Source organism: Lygodium microphyllum, chromosome 8, assembly GCF_053477565.2.
Source record: "Lygodium microphyllum isolate KBCC chromosome 8, Lygodium_microphyllum_v1.1.10, whole genome shotgun sequence".
Taxonomy (NCBI): Eukaryota; Viridiplantae; Streptophyta; class Polypodiopsida; order Schizaeales; family Lygodiaceae; genus Lygodium; species Lygodium microphyllum.
The window spans coordinates 145,391,981-145,412,778 of NC_141142.1; the positions used below are offsets into that span (position 1 = coordinate 145,391,981).

At 46.9% G+C, this 20,798-nt stretch overlaps 1 protein-coding gene across 2 annotated transcripts in view; it reads left to right on the forward strand.

Annotated features, from left to right (window-relative positions):
- The window catches only part of GYRA (DNA GYRASE A), a 178,224-nt gene that overhangs the window by 112,212 nt on the left and 45,214 nt on the right, over window positions 1-20,798 (forward strand). For both annotated transcript variants that reach the window (XM_087683667.1, XM_087683669.1), the window contains one exon: window positions 7,773-7,843. In XM_087683667.1, coding sequence (XP_087539793.1) covers window positions 7,773-7,843 — 71 coding nt within the window. The remainder of the gene's footprint in view (window positions 1-7,772; window positions 7,844-20,798) is intronic.

Below are 20,798 nucleotides of genomic sequence, written 5' to 3' on the forward strand. Positions count from 1 at the left end.
TTCTTAGTGAGAGAATTACCTCTCTCGTCTTTCTTAGTGAAAGAGTTGCTTCTCTCCTTAATTCATTATGAGATAAAAGACCTTAAACCTTGACTTGTAAGGGAGAGGATGAGCCCAAATGAATGCAGTGCTCATTACATACAAGTAAACATTCCCAGGCATCCCTGGATGCACACATAAATACATATACACAATGTTAATGCACTTCCTCTTCTTAGAACTCAATCCATCTTCATTTATGTGTAACTCCTTGGTTCTGTGTATACTCTTACACTTGGTAGACACTTCCTTTTCCCTTCATAACTTGTACTATCTGTACTAGATATCCTCGTCACAGTGCTTTGATCACCCCATTTAGCGATGCACTAGGAATACTGGTCTCTAAATGGTCTCATGGCCATGCTAGATTATCATCAACACTTGAGAAAAGTGAGTCATTAATTTATTGATATAAATTTACTAAATAGAGAATGCGTAATAAGCAATCAATTTAGTGACACATTGTCATGCTTTTGTTGTAGATATCGAGTTTTCATTGCCTCAAGTGGTCGAACCGGTTTGGAATAAGTGGAAGAAGTACTAGCAAGCAACATTTTTAGAGTCAACAGGGACTGCCCTTGTTTTTTATTCATGTGACAATGTCATTCTTGCTCGATGTGGAGTTCCATGCTATTATAGATTGGAAGGTCTCCATGTTACCCACTCTTTCTCAAGATTAGAAACTGAATGGGTAGGAATACTGCATATAGTAAGTAATGATGCTTGCCATCTCAGAATCCTATGATTTGATGGAGTTCGTGAGTGAGGCCATAGACCCTTGTATAGCTTGTGATTTATCGAAGCTTTCTTTAGATGATAAAGTTGAGTTGGCAAAGGTACATACATATTGGGACAAGTTGAATGCTTGCATTTGATCATTTCTATTTTTCTTATGCGCATCGGCTGTGATAGCCCATACATAGCATTTGACTATTCCTGAGGTTAATACGGTTAGAATTGGATAATTTGTACAATCGGATGATCGTGATGAAGTGGGTGTCTCACGAGGTATAGATGTGGACTTTAAAGCTGTCTAAGTCCACTTCCATGTATGAGAATGTCAATAAGCTTCAACAATTATAGATACATGTCTACAATGCAAGGAATGCGATTATCTTAGAGGACATGGAAATAAATCTTCTCTCATAGTTATTGCCCCAATTTAGTGCATTCTATTTCGCCTTGATTACTTTTTTGTGGAGAGACACCCTTAAGTGGGAGGAGTTGGTTTCGTTGGTCTTGGATTGGGAGGAACAACTCAAGGGATAGAACAATAGGGGAAGAATAATAAGAAAAAGAGGAATTTGAACACCAAGCAAGACAAAGCCAAGGAGTCTACTTGTCACATTTGTGGCAAGATAGACCCATAGGAAGAAGGATTGCCCTGACAAGGACAAGAAGGGTACCAAGAATGAAAAATCTAGGAAGGCATCAGGAGGGTGGCTACTCTTTCATCAACAACCTTTTCACATTTGGAGGTGATTGAGGATTTGGTATCGATGGTTTTTGATGCAACGATGATGGCCCCATAGTCTCCTGAGTGGATTGTGGACGGTGTCTCTTTCGCCATAGAACACCTTCTACAAAATTTTTTGCCCATAGGCATTTGATGTATGGGCAAATTCTCAAGGCAAAGGTGATCTGCAGCTAATTCTGGATGGGTATTATGGTGCTCACACATCAAGGTTCTTTGCGTGCTAGATTTGGAATATTATTTACTTTTGGTAAGCAAGATTTGTACTCTTGGTCTTATGGTCGAGTTCGATAAGGGCTCATTTCGATTTCTTGTTGGACATTTGAGATAAGTTCTTTGTGTAGGTTACAAGGAGAATGGAGTCTACAAGATGTCGACTTCATTAACCTTTACCTCTCTTGTTCTTTCTTCATAGACATTGTGTCATGAGGACATGTATTTTTGAAACCTCACTTAACATGTGGATTAATTTTTAATCACATGGTTAAGGAAGTGTTGCACATGTGAGATGTAACTGGGGTTAGAGTAAATTTACGACCCCTGGACGTGAGGAAATCACGGGATGCCAAAGGCAAAAGTTGTTATAAGTTATGTTACACAGACATTTGGAGGTATCTGGTGTCAATTGTCGGCCTAGATCATTCATTTGGCCATAATTGTCAGTTGGTGACACTAGAAAAGTGGCGTTTAATGGTATCTAACGCCCGTGTGATGGTCAAAGATGGCGTAGAGACACTCGGGAATGGAAGTTGCCTAGCCAATTTAATTATTGGCCAGTTAGATGATTTTTTCTAGGCATCGAAATAATTGTTAGATTAATTTTAAGTATTTAAAGACTGAAAAGTAATAATTAATTTTGACTAATGTTGGAAAAACCATTTGGGAAGGCTGCCACTTGTTAGAAATGCCCATGCAACACTGAAAAACGTCTTTAGAGGCTAGAGAGAGGCATTTTAAGTGTATTCAGCCTATAACAAGAGAGAGGGAGGAGATGCTACTGGTTTGATTTGCAGCCATTGGAGGACCTTTTGAGGCAGCTAGGGGCAGGAGAACACCAATTAACAGCAGGTGATCGCATCTACAGGCTGTTGAGACAGAGCAATATCAGTAAATGATTGATTTTCTTCAGTTTTTTGCATCTACAAGTTGTTGTGGCAGGGCAGTAGTTGCATTTGACTGATTTTCAGTCATTCTTCGCGACAAAACTCTGAATTTTCTCTCTCTACAGCTTTTTCTCTCATCTTCCAGCCATTTCACAGCCTTGCTTTGAAGATCTCAGCATTTGGATCCTTGGAGATTGAGAAATTGCAAATTTCTCTGATGTTAACCTTAATTTACACCAGAAATTAGGGTTTAGCAACAGCCTCAGGAAGCGTGCGAGAAATTGGAAGCTCCAAGACTTGGATTTTTCAAGGCTGAAGGTGAATTTCAACTAAATTCAGGTGGAGGACTAGACAGCCATTGAATTTGGGGCATTTCCATTGTCTATGAAGTGGGTGAAGGCTAATTAAGTGCCCGAATCATGGGGCAAATTAGATTGAAGACTTGTTGGCCACTTTGGACAGCAAGGGGAGTTTGGATTGCAAAGGGGATCTGGAGAATCCCATTGTAAATCGACTTGTTCTTCAATAAAGCTAAAGAAATACCAAAAGAGGCCCTAATTTTGGGGCCAATCGGGTGTGCATTATCCAAGATTAGTAGGTAAATTTGTATTTTCAGATTTGCATTAATTGTTTGCCGCTGTAATTAAGTTGTAATTAGGGATTTACCACCCATCCACGGAAGGAAGGCTCGTTACACATTGACCTAAGCAATGGCATGCTCGGTTCAGCCATCTCAACTACGAGTACCTTGGAAAGGCGGCTCATGGACAACTTGTTCGTGCATTGCTGTTGGGGTGAGTCACACGTCGTGTGTCTTGCATTTGTGGCAAGTAGCGTAGAGATGTGATTGCCAGTAATGCTTTGCGAAGTGCAAAGGCTCCCTTGGAGCTTGTTTCAACAGACTTGTGGACTGATGAAGATGGGGTCCCTTAAGGAGAATTTGTATTTAATGCTAATTGTTGTGATTTTAGCAGGATGGCATTGTCATATTTCTTGGAGTCAAAGTCGAAGCATTCTCACATTTCAAGGATTGGTTAATCTTTGAGGAGAATCGGTATGGTAGGAAAATCAAGACCGTGTGATCCGACAAAGGAGGAGACTTTGTCTCTAACAAGCTTGCCAGGTTTTGTGTAGATCGTGACATTCATTAGGGGTTTTCCAATTTGAGGAAACATTATGAGAAATGTAAATTCGAGTGGAAGAATAGGAGCATGATTGAGACGATGCAGACTATGATGGAGTATTGGAAGACAATAGTGTCTATGGGCTGAGGTTGTGGCTATCGCTGTCTACATAATCAATCACCTACATGGGATGTAGTTGGTATGACACCTTTTGAGGCTTTCTTTGGTCTAAAACTAGATGTGTCTTATTTTAGGGTGTTCGGGTGTGATGTTTATATTCACATGCTAAAGAAACAAAGAGATGAGTTCAAGCCGACTTCCAAAAGACAAGTGTTCGTGGGATACAACTCGTAGTCACAAGGATATAGGCTTTATGATCGTGTTTCATGGGAGATCTATATGAGTCAAGATGCAAGATGTTCTATTGGTAGAGCATAGTTAATAGGAATGGGGAACAGAGAATGGGAATGGAGGGAATGTGGGGAACAGAGTTATAGAAGGCAGCTCCTAGATCAATTTTTGCTTTGCCCTCCCTAGTGCTGGAGTTGCTTCTTGTGATTTGCTCATAGGTATTGTGCAAAGAGTGATTGGACAATGTTATACTTCGATTGTAGAGATTGGTAGCAATGTAGTAACTATTAGGATGGGTGCATTCAATTTTTATTGATATTGCAAACAATCATGCTTTGCTTTGTGCATCTTTTTAGTTGACAACTCTTGCTAAACATTCTTAGTTGCAATCGTAGTTGTCATGTATGAAATGTGCGATATAGTGTGGCCAAATCATAGTTACTAGTAGGAACAATGAATGTGCATGGGCACATGACCCCTCAGAATAATGGGGAAAATCCAAAGTTATGGAATGGGAACTTAGAGAACGGCACAGACGTGCGCACGCACACACACACACTTGGAATCTAGAGATGAATTGGAAATGCATAGAAATGATTTCAGTAATTTAATAACAAAACCACTGGTTAGCCCTATGGTTGTATACATAATTTATAAATTAGCCTATGAACTCTCAATACTTAATTTGTAAATCAGTCTATTTCAATAACATGCATAATTAATGAAATTAGAGACGTAATAATAAACTCTATTAAAGATTCAAGGCACATTGTAATTAGAAATGGTGCATACATCCAAAAGATATTCATTTCAAAGCCACAAAACGGGCACTTAGGTCCTAGCTGATGCCAAGTCAATACTCAGAAGTTCCAAGAGCCTAGGTGCTCTCATTCATGGAAGATGGCTTCCTTGCGTTTGAAGGCCCATCTTGTTGAACATCCTCGTTATCCCCATCACTATCATCATCATCATGATCATCTTTTTCCACCTTACAAAAGGATCCACCTTTGCAATTGATGTACAAGCTAGCAAGCGAAGATTGAAGCTCACATAGACCAGGTCATCCGTCTTCATTTTACCAAGACGATTCTTTTCTTTGAGTGAATATGATTGAATGAACTCCATAGGTGCTTCAAAGAAGAAGAGCTAACTATTTGGCTAGGAATATGATTAGCCAAACTCTGTAACATTGGAGTTTTTGCCCCATAATTTTGCCTTGCGGTTACAAGATTATTTGGTTGAGTTTGGAGGACTAGCTTAGGCGGCTGTCCCCTTTGCCTCTTTTTCAGCCTTCATCCTAGTGGTTGGATTGCGCTTTTGTGAAATTTGTGGATTTGCTGGAATGGTTACTAATGAGATTTATCATAAGGTGGTTGAGGATAAGAGATGGGTTATTCAGAAAGCAAACAAAGTTTGGTCTACTCGAGAGTTGCATGATTGCATAGCAGCTAAGAAACACGTCACGTTTCTTTGAATTTGAAACTTACGAAACGTTTCTTAAAGTACGAAACGTTTTTGAGAGTAAAAAAGTGGGTATTTTTATTTATTTTTATTTTTTTGGTGAGTTGGAACCCAAAACATGGTTTTTTTGACAAAAACTATTGGGCAATGTTAAACATGATGATGATGATGATGTGTAATGACTCGTGAGGGCTCAAAATTTTGAACGAGAGATTGATTTTTTTGTGATTTTGTCTAGTTATTGGACTTTGTCAATCTAGTATCTATTCTTGTCTTGAAATTTGAATACAACTTTATTCTCATTTACAAGTTATTTATGATATATTACGATTCATTCTCGATTTTGACATTTGTCAGTTTGTTTTGAAATGAGAATCATGATGTTGCAACTTGACTCAGTCCATATTATAGATAGGCTATTTACATGTTAATTTCAATTTTCTTTGTATGATATGTATGAATTATAATGTTTGAGTTCTAAACCATAGTATAGCTTGTCCAAAGACTAACTTTGACATAAGTGACAAGTCAATAATGGATCATGGATATGTAATGTATAATGTATTATTCTCAATTGACTCTATTATCACTCAAGCTCAAATAGCCATTCTTTGTTTAAGAGAGAGTTCCATAGATGTTTAGAACCTCTTTTCCCAGTCAAAACTATTAAAAATCCCTATATAAAAAAGACCCGTGTTTCTTATTTTACCCCCTCTTGAAAGAAACTTACGAAACACGTTTCTAATGTTTCGTTTCTAAACGTTTCTAATGTTTCTGACTGCTATGCATGATTGGTTGCCCCAACTGTGGAAGTCCAAGATTCCATATCAGGGGAAAGCTTTTATATGGAGGCTTCTTATCACTGGTCTTCCCATAGGGCATGTGTGCCGGATCTCCCATGGTAGATGTATCTTTTGTTCACATGTGATGAAACCCCTACTCATCTTTTTATTTCCTACCCGTTGTTAGATAGATTTGGCACTTGATTTTCCTAGTATGGACCTCTACGACATGTCAGTGGATGGCCACTTGTTGTTGGGTCTTGGGAAAGACAGCCACAATACAGCCTGATGGTCCTTCTCTCTTTCATTTTATGTGAAGGAAGGTCTCTGGCACATCTGGCAGACATGTAATGCATTCATTTTTGACTTGGCCCTGGGTATCCACAGTCACATAGGTCAGGTGTGAGGATTACTATTATGGCAGATTACTTCCATGGTTTTGGCTGATCTAATTCTCGGACAGGTGGCTGCTCCATTTCTAGATATCGTTCGCACCACCCCTGTTGTGCCCACTTCATGATCCTGTTCACTTGTCCCATTAGCATTGTACTTTATCGCCTTTTGGCTTCATTTGTATTTGCTGCCTGTTCTGATTCTGCTTAGCTGGTCAGAAAGCCTGTTGTAAATACTCCACTTCATTAATTCAAACATCTTCACGAAAAGAAAAAAGAGATATGGGTACATTGCATGCGTTTATTTACAAGAATGGAGGTTGACTTTGTTTTGCTTCCATCAATCTCTATGCAACTTTCCTTCACTACTCTAAATAGAGTGAGTAGATCAAGAGGAGTAAGTGTCTTTTTTTAACTCATTGTAACCCACTGTTTCTCATGATCAATTAGTTCAGGGGGAAGGTGTTATGTTTTCTCCGGCCCAGTTATTATTATGTTTATAGGTAGACAAAGTCCTTTCGGCAAATTGGTTATCATCCAGCCTAGTAGGGGTTTATGGAGGATTATATTTTAATCCATATGGGCCATGGGGACATTGAGTCTAGTCCATTCGTGAAAAGGATGGGGTTTAGTCCATTGGGCTGTATCTTTTGTGTGATTCAATGGATTTGTTTTGTAGTGGAATAGTTTTTGATGTATCATTGACCGAGACGATATCCATACTGGTTCCCATTGCAAACAAGTATTTTTAGTCCATAAACAGCTTGATAAATTAAATAAAAAAGGGGGCTGGGGGAGCGGGTTGGGAAATTTAAAATTTTGATGTCAGATGTAATCAGTGTTTCACATTTCGATAGATGCATTATATATGCTTGGATTTGTTGGCCTGAACATTTATTTTCAGATGTTCAAACAAAGATTTTCTGAAGGGTTTATAGGTCTTGGTCTTACAAGAACAACATTACTTTGTTGCTGTTGCATGTGAGAATTGTTACAGATGTCCTTTTCTCAGATATGTCCCGTTTGATTTAAATTTTGTACTGCAGAGTTTGGGCTGTCAAGTCTGCAGGCAGATGCCCTTTTGAGCATGTCCTTACGAAAATTGACTGGTTTAGAGGTACTCACTGTACTTTTTGCTCAACTACAACAAGTTTTGGCCTTCCTTGTTTTAAGAAATTGGTTGACTCATAAAGGGAGAACAGGCCTTAGGCAATTACACTTTGGGAAATTAGGTGGTTAACATCACAGTCTACACATAGTGTGATGAGTATGATGACCACGGTAAGTGCACATGTGGTTCTATTTCTATGATAGTGTAACCGTTTGGATATTTCATCATGACACGTAGTTATTTAGCCCTTATTTTGGCAAAAGTGATGATTTTTGGGTTGTTTGTGATTTAATGACACATATCAAAGGTTTTAGAAGAAGAAACATTCCTTGACATAAAACAGAGCTGTATGCTGAATATATCTCCATGCTAATTTAACTTCAATCCTTTTAGTTTTGAAGCCTAGCAGGAAGGCATAATTGGGAGGATATAAGTATCTAATGGAAACAGCTATCTGTATGTGTAGAGTACTGTAGATCCCAAAAATTACAGAAACAATCTTGCTTGGTTCTGAATGTCCACTCCCCTGAAAAGATTTGGATATACTTTTTGGTGTTTACTGTTCCACTGGAATAACCCTGTACTATGTTGCTCGACACACTAGCTTGTTGAAAAGATATATCTGATATATCTTGGTAAGGGAGCTTCAATCGCTCTTGCAGTGATCTGTATCATTCATAGTTACTGAATACTACCCAAAAATCCACTTTCTGCCATTTCACTTCTCTTTTGTCTGTTACCCATTCCTGTTTCTCATCCCTATAGTTTCTGAAACATGGTTTTCATGTCCAATGGTGTCTGACTAGTACCATCCAATTCTTGTATGGTATTAATCAGATTAATAAAATTTGGACGTATGTCCAATGCAAAAAGAATTGTGCATACAATTTTGAGGTCTGTACTTAATATTGGGACTTCAAGTAATACTCTTGGAACATTGAGTGTCTTTAGACTAGGAGTTTACATATGGAGAGCTTAAGGATAAAGAGGATGGGGGGATTGAGAGCACAAGCGGGGCGTAGGTAGGGTGAAGGAGAGCGTCAAGAAGTAGGGGATAGAGAGCTTGAGGAAAGAGAGTTCAGGAGTAGAGAGCTTGAAATTTGAATTTGAAATTAGAGGAGGGAGAGTGTGTGTGTGTGTGTGTGGAGGAGAGAGGACTAGGCCTAAAAGCTAGCGCAATCCTACCCTATCTCTGTGTGCAAGAGAGAGAGAGAAAGAAAGAAAGTTATATTAATGTCTATGAAAGGCCAAGTTGGCCTATGAGACCAAAACGTTACATACAAAATGTCTGGGAAACTTTCCAGGTCCCAGTAAAGCTACCATTTAATGCTATGATAAACTAATTGAGTAGGTACAAAATGGTATATAGGCTCGGTACAATTCATATTTGTTGAGAGAGAGAGAGAGAGAGAGAGAGAGTCCCTGTGCCACCAGTGGAAACCCTAGAGCGCCTCAGTCCTCGCTTCCTGCCTGCAAACGCCCGCCTGCGCCTCCGACGCCCGTGTTGGTGAGGTTTGCTTCGTCCCTGTCTCTGGCTGCCGGGTAATGATTGGTGGTCTTCCTCTTGCTTCGGCCCTTTCCAAGCGTCGAATCTCGAATGGCAATTGTTTCTTCTGTACCACTACGGCGGAATCGGCCCCACATCGTTTTCTTTCTTGCCCGCTCGCCAAGAATATCTGGTCACTCTTGTCGCAAATCTCACATTGCCAAGTAGCCTAGCGTTGCCCCTGCCGTCGCCTAGACCTGTGCGCTCTGATAGAGTGCACCGTCGACGCCTGGAGCTTGCCTGCCTGTTCCGCCCCTGTTCGCTTGTGCCCGCCTGATCCTACTCGCCTGACGACTGCCTGCTTGAGCCGCTTGTGGTCGTTTCCTCTGCGTCAGCGTGCAACGCCTTGTGGCCCCGTCGATGCGTGAAGACTGAACGCCTTTCGTTTGCAGAAACAGGTACCTCTCGTTTGCTGCCCTGTCAGTCATCTGCACGGCGTCTGCCTGTGGGTGCCTGCCCTGTGCATCTTGCTGTTCCGCGACAAAGACAGGGAACCCTAACCTGGCATCACGTGACTGCAACCCTGCGCAGATCAGAGAGCTGATTTGCTCCTGTAGAGAGAGAGAGAGAGAGAGAGAGAGAGAGAGAGAGAGAGAGAGAGAGAGAGAGAGAGAGAGAGAGAGAGAGAGAGAGAGAGAGAGAAAGACACGATGAGCAGCGATGGCGGACCTTCAACCCCCGTGACCTAGCGACCAGATCGTGGTCTCTGCGCAGCCGTTGAACCTGTCTGTACCTGCCGCTCCTGCGCCCGTCTGTACCTGCCGTTGCTACGCCTGTCGCAGGTACGCCCGCCCGTCTGTACCTGTGCCTGTCAATCTCTGCCCGTCGTCTGGACCTGCGCCCGCCTTCATCCACGCCTCACGACTGCTCGCCGGACGTCTACTGCGCCTTTGTGTGCCCGCCTTCGTCGACGTCTGATGTCTGTCCTGCCGGTTAAACGCTGCCCGTCGCCTGTACCTGCAGTGCCCTTCAACTCTGCACCATCGACGCCTGCCCTGTGCCTGACCCCTTGGCGCCTGCCCCGTCGACGTCTGACCTGTGCAGAATGCTCCGCCTGTGGTTGACTGCTCTGCGTCAGCGTGCAGGGCTGACGCAGCCCCGTTTAAGCCTCCTGTGTTTGACCCGTTACACGGCGCCCCGGTTCATCTGCGCGTGTCTGTCCTGTTCTTTGTTGCAGTCCTGTTGCTGCAGCCGGGTGGTGCAGTGATTTTGCAGGTCTGCGGGACCTGCAGAGCGAGTGAGAGAGAGAGAGACAACGAGAGAGAGAGAGAGAGAGAGAGAGAGAGAGAGAGAGAGAGAGAGAGAGAGAGAGAGAGAGAGAGAGAGAGAGAGAGAGCTCGCCCTCTGTGTGAAGACAGCAGTATGGCTGGCCTGGATTTGGATTTTCTTGACCGGACGGTGGCAGCCCTTGGCCGTGATTCCGATGCAGAGGAGCCGGAAGATATGGTGCCATGCACGGAGGAGTTGCCGCCGAGTTCTGAACAGCCGCCTGCCGGCAAACGCTCCAAGCATACGCCTGATGAGCCAATGAGTCCTCCGGAACGCTCCTATGCGCAAGTGGCCTCTGATCCTGTGGATTCGCACGAAATCGACTGGGAGCATTTGCTGGACTTCGCCAATACTCTGCTTGGCGATTATGTCCAGCATAATACCGAATCTTTTTCTGTTGCGGGAACGGATGATGTGCTGGAAGCCACGGTGGACCCCAAATCAGTCTTGCGATCCTTCTCGGTGTTCTATGACCGTGCAGTTATACTTTTCTTCACTGGCAGGATCCCAGTGCTTTCGCATATTCGCCAGTGGCTGCACCATCTATTGCAAGGGGAGTCTGTTGAGGAGATCTTCCTTGGACCTCGCGGGTTTTATGAGGTCTTGCTGAAATCGGAAACGCATCGCGCTGAGCTCCTGTCCAAGTTGCCGCTATTCTTTGATCGCCGCTTGGTTCATGTTGTGCCATGGCGCCCCATGGCCGACTTCCAGCGTCTGCTTCAACGCGAATGCTCGGTGTGGGTAGAGGTGGAAAACTGTCCGGCGGTCTATTGGCCCATGTTGAAGGATGCGATGGCAGTTGTGGGAATAGTGCTGGTTCCCCCAAGCCTCAGGGCGATGAACCGCAACCGTTTATGCATGCTATGGGACACGGCCAGGAAAAGGCCCGCGTGGCTTCGCCTCAATTGTTCGGGCATGCATCCTTTGTATTTTCGCTTAAAATGGGGCAACTTTGCGGGCCACTGCTTTTCATGTGGTAAATTGGGGCATTTCATGGCCGAATGCCCTGAAAAGCAATCGTCTTTGGACGTTGCGCAGGTTGTGCTGCCCAAGGACGACATGGTGCTTGATGCCACGCCCCAGGAAGCCCTTCAGTCTCCTCATGTCATGGATAAAGGCAAACAACAGGTCCTGAGTGTGGATTCCCGTCGCACTGACTGGATTGAGGCACGTCCTCAAAAAGGTAAAAAGTTGGATGCAGGCCTGGCGGATCCTGGGCCTCCCGCTTCCCAGGATTCCGTGCGCACGTATACGCGCCGGAAAGAAATGGCCACTTCACAGCAGGCTGCGCGTCCTAGGGCCCCGTCGGGCCCCCGCAATCAGTCTCCAAGGAGAGCTTATACCGACGGCCCCAGAGGCCCACCTGCCAAGCTGGCGTTCGATGCCAAAGGAAATGTTATTACACCCTGGGATCGGCGTTATCCCCGCCCCTCTCCCAAGGCAGTGGATTTCCCTTCTACCTCCAAAGTAGGTCGCCAGAATTCTTTTGCAGTATTGGCTGATTTTCTGGATGAGGGTGTCCTGGATGCTCTCGCGGAAAAGGTGAAATCGAGGCAGCAGGTGCCTCGTTCTTGACTTCCTTCTTTGAGGATACATGAAGATAGCCACGTGGAATGTGCGAGGCATTTGCTCTCGCCATAAGCAACATGCCATGTGGACCGTCTTGCACGAGAACCAGTGGGATGTATTGTGTGCAGTTGAGCACAAAAGTCACGGTGAAGCAGGAAAAGTGATGGATTGTGATGGATTCCGCCTGTTTTATGCAGGGACCCATGCTACGCACTATTCGGGCGTGCTGATGATTGTCCATGAGAAATATCAGCCTGTTCTTGTTAAAAATGATGTGCAGGGCCGCTTTCTGGTGATCGAAGTCTTATTTGAAGGAGAGATTTTATGGCTGTTGGGCCTCTATGCTCCGAATGATCCCGCATCTCGACGGGATCTTTGGTCCACTTTGCAGGGCTCCATGTGACTCGGCCGAAGGGGGTTCTTGATGGGAGATTTCAATATGTGTATTGACTCTTCTCAGTCCACTTCAGGGCATTCGGTAATGGATACGCCGGAAAGCCGGATGTGGAGTTCCTTTGCTTTGCACGTGCTCAAGCAAGATCTTTGGTCGTGGCTTCACCCTTCTTTTTCAGGGTTTACTTTTCATTCCGCACAATATGCAACTACCTGGTCGCGACTGGACAGAATGTATATCATGCAGGGCGATGACTTTCTTCCCGACATGCTGGAAATGAAGGTCTTGCGGCAATATGCGTTGTCGGACCATTTCCCCCTCCAGCTTGAGATGCGGACACACTCTAGTGCACCTTTTGTGCAATTCCTGGATAGGCTCCCTTTACGTTTCAACTCCTCTTATTTGAAGCATTCAATTTTCCAGGGCTATATGTAGCAGCTGATTGAGAGGTTCTTATTGGACTTCGCCTCTGAGGGCTGGCCTTCATTTGTACGGCTGCTCTCTAATGTGCAGCGGGTTGCTCGCCAATATGGGATCCATCATGCCTCGCTTTGCCGCCGACGTCGACATGCAGCAGAAGACTTACTGGCTTTGGTCCGTTCCTTGCTCCTGGATTCCCCTGATGATGATTTTTTGCTGTCTCTGGAGAGGCGGTTGGCCCATCTTATTCAAGTGTTTCAGTTGAAATCTTATCAACAGGCCAAGCTGCACAACTTGATGGACACAATGCAAGATAGCGCCTGCCAGTCTCATAAGTTCTTTCGCGCCTTGCATGCGTCTCCGGCCCGCGAAAATATGACCAGACTCCAGGATTCGGAAGGTCGCATGGTCACGGATCCGCAGACCATTGTCACTATATGCAGAAACTATTTTATGGAACTTCTTGGTTCCTGTTCCTCGCCTTCTAGCCAGGTTACGCATGCCCGCGCGGTCTTCTATCATCTGGTCCGCCAGCAGGTTCCAATTGATATGCAAGCCGCTTTGGAGACGGATATTTGCGAGGAAGAGGTTATGGACGTTTTGTTGCACCTGCCGAATGATAAAAGTCCTAGCTGGGATGGTCTCACTAATGAATTCTTTCAGACCTCGGCCACGCAGTTGGTGAAGCCATTGGTGGCCATGTTTTAGCAGGTGTGGGAAACGGGGGTCATACCCTCCTCATGGAAAGAAGGCCTTATCAAACTAATTCCAAAGATCCCTTCGTCGTCAAAGTTGCAACACTGGCGACCAATCTCTTTGATGGGCTCCATGTATAAAATCTACTCCAAAGTGCTGGCGAATCGGCTCCACAAGCACCTTCCAGCTATTGTGCATCCTCTCCAATATGGTTTCATTAAGGGCCGCAACATTCTGCATAATATCTTAAATGTGCAAATGGCTATTGACTATGCGCGGCACTCCGGTCAGGAAGTGGTATTGATCCAATTGGACTTGGAAAAGGCGTTTGATTATGTGGACTGGTCTTTCATTCCAGACCTCATGTCGGCTATGGGCTTTGGTACCCGAATGTCCCGATTGATCTACACCATTAGTGCTGAGGCTTCCTCCAGAGTTATGCTTAATGGTGGAGTTACAGAGCCATTTGTCCTTGCACGCTCGGTCAAACAGGGTTGTCCTTTGAGCCCTCTCTTCTTTGCCCTGGCGACTCACCCGGTCCTTTCAATGTTATCCTCCATGGCAACCTCTGCCCAGCTGGCCGGGCTGTCTCTTCCGTTGGGTCAGCACTTCGTTAGCCAATCTTTGGCTGATGACACCTTTATGATTTTGCAGGCGGACAGGGACAACATTCCAGGGCATTAGATGTTTGGACACTCTTTGGTCAGGCCTCTGGGCTTCGCATCAATGCCCTTAAATCAGCCATTCTCAGTTGTACGGAGCCTGATTTGCAGTCCTTAGGCTGGCAAGGCTAGGTGGTTTCCCGTGGCTCCATTGTCAGGCATCTTGGATACCCATTGGGGGTGGATGTACGGCCAAAAGCCCTGCTGGAGTGGATTTCACAAAAATTGGCGGCGAAGTTTATGTATTGGAAGTCGCAAGCGTGGCCATTCCATGTCCGCCTCAAAGTGGCCCAGACAATCATGCTTCCAATGCTAACGTATTTCTTGCCTTTGTTGCCATGGACTCCTACTACTTTGAAGGCCCTCACTCATCCCATCCGTTTCATGCTATGGAAGAAGGATTCACTGCAGGCCGGCATTTCTTGGATTTCATGGTCACACGCATGTACCCCTAAGCGCATGGGTGGAGGAGCTATTTTGGATGCACACACTCATATGTTAGCTCTCCGTTGGTCCCTTTTTCGTGCCATGTGTGTGGATCATCACCCTTGGACCATCATAGCCCGTTATTTTCTTGAGGACAGCGGGCTCCCCCATGGCAACACACGGCTTCGGGCCTCCTGGTGGCATGTCCTTAATGCTGACTCTCGTGTTTCCAGTCCCTCTTCCTCTTTGTTACTGCACTTGGTCGGCTCTTGGAAAGTGGTGCTCCAAAAGGCCCGTTGGCACCCAGTAGGGGACCGCTTGCAGACTAACTCCTTTCAGCTGGAATTGTTGGCAGTATCGAGACTCCTTTCATGGGAAGATAAACATCAACTCAGACCAAGATTTAATCGCATGGCCCGTTTAGGTGTGACGTCGGTTGCGGATGCTACCCTTGCCACTCGCAATGTCCTCGTATCAATTTGGACTGCTCGGCGACTCTTTAAGATCCCCCGTGGATACCGTGATTTGTGGGAGCAGCTTTCGTCGAAGCTTCAGGGTCGGCAACCCTTTCCTGCCTTGACTGTGGATCGCCCTTGGCAGGATTGGGACCTTGCAGGCCGCCTGAGTCTGGAAAAGGCCTCTACTAATCAGGTGTATCATCTTCTTGTTCAAGATCACCAATGGCTGGGAGAGAAAGCTAACACTGTTTGGGGACTGCGGAAATCGCTGTCATGGTGGCACAAAACGCTGATGGAGGGCTGGCTAAATAAGACACCTTTCAAATGCAAGGTTTTTCTTTGGCGGGTAATGATTGGTGGTCTTCCTCTGGCCTCGGTCCTTGCCAAGCGTCGCATCTCGAATGGCAATTGTTTCTTCTGTACCACACCGGCGGAATCGGCCCGACATCGTTTTCTCTCTTGCCCGCTCGCCAAGAATATCTGGTCACTCTTGTCGCACATTTGGCGCGCGGTGGTGGGATCCTCGCTAACTCCTTTCGACTGGGTTTTTGTGCGCCCGAAGTATCCCGCACCGCCACAGTTGCATGAGAAGATCTTATTTCACTTTTTCCGATATTGGGGATGCTGGCACATTTGGACCACGCGCAATGCTTTTCTCTTTGATTCGGCCTCTAATGTACCCCGACATATTGCCAGGCTTAAAGGGCTCTTGCATTGGCAGCTAGATATCATCCGACACTCCGACTTGCTCCCTCGAGAGGATTTGCATCCGTGGCATATGGCAATTGCCTCTGGGTCGTTGCCATGATTGGTGTAACCTTTTCAGTGCATTACTACGGGGCTTCCCACACGTTGGCCTAGGGCCCTCGTGTATCTTCCCACACGTTGGCCTAGGGCTTTGTGTCATCATGTATCTTGTAATCCAGTAATCTTGTATTTTTTTCGTAATTAATACAATTACCTTTTACGAAAAAAAGAGAGAGAGAGAGAGAGAGAGAGAGAGAGAGAGAGAGAGAGAGAGAGAGAGAGAGAGAGAGAGAGAGAGAGAGAGAGGTGGAGGACCGAGAGAGAGGAGAGAGAGAGAGTTTTGGAGATGGCGCGTTACGGGACCTGTCGCGACTGTCCTGTATCGTCCTGCGCAAACCCTCGCCTGTACCAATGCGCCCCGTCGGCTGCCTAAGGGTCGCGTGCCCTTGCCTGGGCTTGCGCCGCAGGGCCCGCTGCCTGTGGCGTGCACACGCTCCGACGCCCTGGTCGTCTGACCTGTCCGCCCTCCGCTTCCGTCTGCGCCCGCCTCACCCTGTGACTCCCTGCGTCCGTCCGTGCGTTCGTCGAGCCCGCCTGCGCCCGGCTGGCCTTGTGTGCCCCGCCCCATCGCCGCCCCTCTGACGGGTGGGCTTGGCGCCGCCCTGCGCGCCGCCCTGACCCCTCGTCTTGACCCGCCTGCCTGCCTTGTGATTTCGCCGCCGCCCGGCCCTGCGTGCCGTCTGGCCCCCTTCCCCCAGGGCAGCGTGGGCTTGACTGGATCCTGCGTGCAGCTGGGGACCAACAATCTATCCCTGTGCAGGATCGACCTCACCTAACCTAGCTCGCTCTCTGCCAGGACGAGTGTGAAGTCAGCAGTATGGCTGGCCTAGATCTGGATTTTCTTGACCGGACGGTGGCAGCCCTTGGCCCTGATTCCGATGCAGAGGAGCCGGAAGATATGGTGCCATGCACGGAGGAGTTGCCGCCGAGTTCTGAACTGCCGCCCGCTGGCAAACGCTCCAAGCATACGCCTGATGAGCCAATGAGTCCCCAGGAACGCTCCTATGCGCAAGTGGCCTCTGATCCTGTGGATTCGCAGGAAATTGACTGGGAGCATTTACTGGACTTCTCCAATACTCTGCTCGGTGATTATGTCCAGCATAATACCGAATCTTTTTCTGTTGCGGGAACGGATGATGTGCTGGACGCCACGGTGGACCCCAAATCAGTCTTGCGATCCTTCTCAGTGTTTTATGATCGTGCAGTCATACTTTTCTTCACTGGCAGGATCCCAGTGCTTTCGCATATTCGCCAGTGGTTGCACCATCTATTGCAAGGGGAGTCTGTTGAGGAGATCTTCCTTGGACCTCGTGGCTTTTATGAGGTCCTGCTGAAATCGGAATCGCATCGCACGGAGCTCCTGTCCAAGTTGCCCCTATTCTTTGATCGCCGCCTGGTCCATGTTGTGCCATGGCGCCCCATGGCCGACTTCCAGCGTCTACTTCAGCGCGAATGCCCGGTGTGGGTTGAGGTGGAAAATTGTCCGGCGGTCTATTGGCCCATGTTGAAGGATGCGATGGCAGTTGTGGGAACAGTGCTGGTTCCCCCAAGCCTCAGGGCGATGAACCGCAACCGTTTATGCATGCTTTGGGACACGGCCAGGAAAAGGCCCGCGTGGCTTCGCCTCAATTGTTCGGGCATGCATCCTTTGTATTTTCGCTTAAAATGGGGCAACTTTGCGGGCCACTGCTTTGCCTGTGGTAAATTGGGGCATTTCATGGCCGAATGCCCTGAAAAGCAATCGTCTTCGGAGGAGGCGCAGGTTGTGCTGCCCAAGGACGACATGGTGCTTGATGCCACGCCCCAGGAAGCCCTTCCGTCTCCTCGTGTCATGGATAAAGGCAAGCAACAGGTCCCGAATGTGGATCCCCGTCGCACTGATTGGATTGAGGCACGTCCTAAAAAAGGGAACAAGTTGGATGCAGGCCTGGCGGATCCTGGGCCTAGCGTGCTCCAGGATCCCGTACGCACGTATACGCGCCGGAAAGAAATGGCCACTTCACAGCAGGCTTCGCGTCCTACGGCCCCGTCTGGCCCCCGTAATCAGTCTCCAAGGAGAGTCTATACTGATGGCCCCAAAGGCCCACCTGCCAAGCTGGCATTTGATGCCAAAGGAAATGTTATTACACCCTGGGATCGGCGTTATCCCCGCCCCTCTCCCAAGGCAATGGATTTCCCTTCTACCTCCAAAGCAGGTCGCCAGAATTCTTTTGCAGTGTTGGCTGATTTTCTGGATGAGGGTGTCCTGGATGCTCTCGCGGAAAAGGTAAAATCGAGGCAGCAGGCGCCTCGCTCCTGACTTCCTTCTTTGAGGATTCATGAAGATAGCCACGTGGAATGTGCGAGGCATTTGCTCTTGCCTTAAGCAACACGCCATGTGGACCGTCTTGCATGAGAACCAGTGGGATGTTCTGTGTGCAGTTGAGCACAAAAGTCACGATGAAGCAGGGAAAGTGATGGATTGTCATGGATTCCGTCTGTTTTATGCAGGGACCCATGCTACGCACTATTCGGGCGTGCTGATGATTGTCCATGAGAAATATCAGCCTGTCCTTGTTAAAAATGATGTGCAGGGCCGCTTTCTGGTGATCGAAGTCTTATTTGAAGGAGAGATTTTATGGCTGTTGGGCCTCTATGCTCCGAATGATCCCGCATCCCGTCGGGATCTTTGGTCCACTTTACAGGGCTCCATGTCACTCGGCCGAAGGGGGTTTCTGATGGGAGATTTCAATATGTGTGTTGACTCTTCTCAGTCCACTTCAGGGCATTCGGTAATGGATACGCCGGAAAGCCGGGTGTGGAGTTCCTTTGCTTTGCACGTACTCCAGCAAGATCTTTGGTCGTGGCTACACCCTTCTTCTTCAGGATTTACTTTTCATTCCGCACAATATGCAAGTACCTGGTCCCGACTGGACAGAATGTATATCATGCAGGGGGATGATTTTCTTCTCGAGATGCTGGAAATGAAGGTCTTGCGGCAATATGCGTTGTCGGACCATTTCCCCCTCCAGCTTGAGATGCGAGCACACTCTATTGCTCCTTTTCTGCAATTCCTGGATAGGCTCCCGTTACGTTTCAACTCCGCTTATTTGAAGCATTCAATTTTCCAGGGTTATATGCAGCAGCTGATTGAGAGGTTCTTATTGGACTTCGCCTCTGAGGGCTTGCCTTCATTTGCACGGCTGCTCTCTAATGTGCAGCGGGTTGCTCGCCAGTATGGGATCCATCATGCCTCGCTTTGCCGCCGTCGTCGACATGCAGCAGAAGACCTACTGGCTTTGGTCCGTTCCTTGCTCCTGGATTCCCCTGATGATGATTTTCTGCTGTCTCTGGAGAGGCGATTGGCCCATCTTATTCAAGTGTTTCAGTTGAAATCGTATCAACAGGCCAAGCTGCACAACTTGACAGACACATTGCAAGATAGCGCCTGCCAGTCTCATAAGTTCTTTCGCGCCTTGCATGCGTCTCCGGCTCGCGAAAATATGACCAGACTCCAGGATTCGGAAGGTCGCATGGTCACGGATCCGCAGACCATTGTCACTATGTGCAGAAATTATTTTATGGAACTTCTTGGTTCCTCTTCCTCGCCTTCTAGCCAGGTGACGCATGCCCGCTCGGTCTTCTATCATCTGGTCCGTCAGCAGGTTCCAGTTGATATGCAAGCCGCTTTGGAGACGGATATTTGCGAGGAAGAGGTTATGGACGTTTTGTTGCATCTGCCGAATGATAAAAGCCCTGGTTGGGATGGTCTCACTAATGAATTCTTTCAGACCTCGGCCACGCAGTTGGTGAAGCCATTGGTGGCCATGTTTCAGCAGGTGTAGGAAACGGGGGTCATGCCCTCCTCATGGAAAGAAGGCCTTATCAAACTACTTCCAAAGGTCCCTTCGCCGTCAAAGTTGCAGCACTGGAGACCAATCTCTTTGATGGGCTCCCTGTATAAAATCTACTCCAAAGTGCTGGCGAATCGGCTTCACAAGCACCTTCCAGCTATTGTGCATCCTCTCCAATATGGTTTCATTAAGGGCCGCAACATTCTGCATAATATCCTAAACGTGCAAATGGCTATTGACTATGCGCGCCACTCCGGTCAGGAAGTGGTATTGATCCAATTGGACTTGGAAAAGGCGTTTGATTATGTGGACTGGTCTTTCATTGCAGACCTCATGTCAGCCATGGGCTTTGGTACCCGAATGTCCCGATTAATCTACACCATTAGTGCTGAGGCTTCCTCCAGAGTTATGCTTAATGGTGGAGTTACAGAGCCCTTTGTCCTTGCACGCTCGGTCAGACAGGGCTGTCCTTTGAGCCCTCTCTTCTTTGCCCTGGCAACTCACCCGGTCCTTTCAATGTTATCCTCCATGGCAGCCTCTGCTCAGCTGACCGGGCTGTCTCTTCCGTTGGGTCAGCACTTCGTCAGCCAATCCTTGGCTGATGACACCTTTATGATTTTGCAGGCAGACAGGGACAACATTCGAAGGGCATTAGATGTTTGGACACTCTTTGGTCAGGCCTCTGGGCTTCGCATCAATGCCCTTAAGTCAGCCATTCTCAGTTGTACGGAGCCTAATTTACAGTCCTTAGGCTGGGAAGGCCAGGTGGTTTCCCGTGGCTCCAGTGTCAGGCATCTTGGATACCCATTGGGGGTGGATGTACGGCCAAAAGCCCTGCTGGAGTGGATTTCACAAAAATTGGCGGCAAAGTTTATGTATTG